Source organism: Verticillium alfalfae, genomic scaffold (genome assembly GCF_000150825.1).
Source record: "Verticillium alfalfae VaMs.102 supercont1.6 genomic scaffold, whole genome shotgun sequence".
NCBI lineage: Eukaryota > Fungi > Ascomycota > Sordariomycetes > Glomerellales > Plectosphaerellaceae > Verticillium > Verticillium alfalfae.
In genome coordinates this window covers 1,278,966-1,281,955 of record NW_003315033.1, presented here as the reverse complement: position 1 = coordinate 1,281,955, position 2,990 = coordinate 1,278,966, and the positions used below count along the sequence as shown (strand labels likewise).

General features: G+C 51.3%; 1 protein-coding gene across 1 annotated transcript; it reads right to left on the bottom strand.

Annotated features, from left to right (window-relative positions):
- Positions 1-79: 79 nt before the first annotated feature.
- Positions 80-1,470, bottom strand: VDBG_05487 (flavin-containing monooxygenase; the record flags this gene model as incomplete). The annotated part of the gene is made up of 6 exons (XM_003004328.1): positions 80-115; positions 237-375; positions 446-702; positions 768-1,071; positions 1,115-1,282; positions 1,343-1,470. The coding sequence occupies 6 exons, from the start codon at positions 1,468-1,470 to the stop codon at positions 80-82; spliced, it is 1,032 nt and encodes a 343-aa protein (XP_003004374.1).
- Between the last annotated feature and the right edge of the window lie 1,520 nt (positions 1,471-2,990).

Genomic DNA, 2,990 nt, shown 5'->3' with positions numbered 1-2,990 from the left:
ATTCCACCGTGTCGTTTCCACAACCCTCTCAGCTCGCCTTCACCATCAACACCTAGCATGGCATCCATCTTGCTTGCCACTACGTCAGCTCCTTCGCCCAGAACCGCCACAAGCTCTTTGCGCGTATCAGTCTCGAATCCCGTGCACCAAACTAGCGAGTCACCCTCCATCAGTGTCCCATCGCTGAGCTTCAATCCGGTCGATGTATAGGATACAGGCGTGACTCCAGATCGAACCTTGGCCGTCCCGCGTACGATGAGATCAACGCCGCCTGTGCCCATGTCGACTACGAAGCCACCTGCGCGGCTGTGTAGATGGTCGATGAGGTCCTCCTTCTTGGAATCTAACGCTCTGAACCCGGCGTCATTCAGCTTGCTATATCGATCGCTGTGATTCGCATTAGTGACTTCGAGGCATGCGCAAGGCAGATTCTGGGGTCACGCACGGCTCTTCGGCTGCCAGCGCAGCGTGAACCAGCCCGGGCAGCTGACCAACGATGGCAACTGGGCCCATGTTAATCATGGCATCCGCGACCTCAGTTGAAACCACGTCGAAAATCCCCAAACCCTGAGGATGGGCGTAGTATCTCATTGGAATAACGTATGTTGGAGATCGCTGGATCATCTGGACTGTCAAACCAGCGTTGTGGCAATCCTCCAACACGTCAAAGGCCGAGTTGGCAGACCCAATGACGATGACAGACTTGCAGTGTCAGCTGGTGGCCCAGGCAGTGGCAGACTTTATCCTACCTTGGCTCCGTGTCGTACGAGCTCCTTGCCGCTCCGAAAGGATGAGGAGTGCAGACTCGGCCCCTTGAACGCTCTCGATCGGCAACATCGGAATGTATGCGTGCTGAACCCTGACCCGGTGGCAATGATCAGTGCTCTGCAGGTGATTGACTTCTCAACCCCCTCGACAATCAAGTTCAGTTTCCAAGTTTGGGCCTTCTCGTCAAAGCTTGTTGCTTTGACCGTGGAGCTGTTGAGCACTCGCGGTCCTAGATCGAACTCTCGCCGCGAAGCGCTGAATATGCCGCTGAAGCTCGTCTCGAGGCAGTTCGTACTCTGCCTCCTCCGGATAGGCTTTCACTCATGTCAGACTCCGCACTCTGTACCCCGCAAGAAGGTGCTCACGGAGATATGGCATCTGGCAGTAGTTCTTGCCGATGTGAAATCGCATGCAGTCGTATCGTTTCGCCCAGTTGTCGCCAGTTTGCGGGTTCTTCTCGATGACGACAAAGTCCACATTGAGTGCTTTCAGACGAGCAGCCTGGATCAATCCCCTAATTGCGCGTCAGCCCTTCGAGCTATCCGGCCGCACCGGGACGGGACAGTAGCCATACGCATTGCCTCCGCCAACGATGACCACGTCGGTAGACAGAACTGTGTTTGGGCCAATGACCGATGAGGGCTCTTTCAATAGCCTCACGTCTTCGGGAAAGTCGTCGAAGGCGATGAGCAGTGTAGCCATTGTCCAGATCTTCCAACGAAGCTGGCCATCCGATGATATCTTAGGGAGCATCATGAGCTTCCCAAGGCAGCTGGCCGTCGGATATCTGGTCTTGAAAGTAAAGTTGCAGTCGAGCCATGTCTTTGGGTGAACTCAGCTCATCACGTCCTGGAGATGGGTAGTTTGACTCTTACCAAATTCGCTACTGTTGACACAACCTGGGCGGATTCAGGCAGCACAACTAAAGACCCAATCCCACGAGCTCGGGATAGGTAAGAGAGTGTCGCTGGGATTTCCTTCGGCCCAGAGAAGGTTCTCAAGTGCGCTGTAAGCGCCAGAGTGTCTCGCCAGTAACATTGCCGTGCCCAAAATAGGTCGTCGATATCTAGTTGCTTGATATCGACACCACGGACAAATGAGGACAAACTTTCAATGACAGGAAGTGCTGTCTCGAGGGGATTGATTGTTTTCCAATCGATAATGTCGTCAGTTTTGGGTAGCTTTTGGTAAATGTCCTTGCGGAGGTCGAACCTCGGAGGGTGGTCAGCGAAGTGCATCTTGGTCGGAAAAGAACACAAGACAGCGGGGGACAGTACAGGACTATACTTTCGTCTCTTACTTTGCAGTTTAAGTATCTTAAGACTTAAGTCCGAAGCGGGGTATGAAGGCAAAGGTACATGCTGATCTGTCGTGACACCGGACAACCTGCAGTCCACCCGATACAGAGCGTGGGGGACCTCCGAAGAATATGCAACCCGATCACAGGGCTGGCACCACGCGCAAGCAGGATGATTGGCACAAAGCAGGTGAGACTTTTGCCAAGAAGCAAGCGCTTGGTCGTACGCGTAAACACATCGCTGTGGTGGGGGATGAGTTTGCGTTCTTAGAAGAAAACAACCGGATAGCTACTCATTGCTCCGTCATATAAGGAATCCAAACACTGACCCCGGGTCGGAGTTCAAAACCAACGTAAAACTCGTAAGGCTTACCGACCACAGATCAGAAAGATTATCAATCTCATGCGTGTAGATGTGTGCAAATCTTTCGCACTGCGGAAATGTGTTTAATTCGCACAACATTACAGGCAGGTATCACGGAGTGGATGATTCTATCAGATTGCATTTCTCCAGGCATTCCTACTGATCAAGACGTTGAAGATTGGCCGAGATACATGGCACTCAGATCCAATAAATATGTCGCAAAAAAAAAAAAAGAATTTACTGTCAGGTTCTATTCTACTAGTGAAACCATATGAACTCGACTCCGTTCAAGCTTGCTGTTGTTTGATGGCGCGCCACTGCAGATTGAACTGATTTGTTTCTCGAAGACTCATGGCCTAACAAATTAGCTGACCACACAAACGAGGAAATTTTCATTAAGAAGACCAACAGGATTTGATCACTAAGGAGAAGAGATCAGAAGAGGCGAAGGGATGCCACAGAACTAGCCTGGTGGTCCAAGTTCATGCACTTCCATTTTCGGAATTTATCATCTCCGCCCTACATCAGTCAGTATTTCCAGACAGTCAATCCAATAGCTTT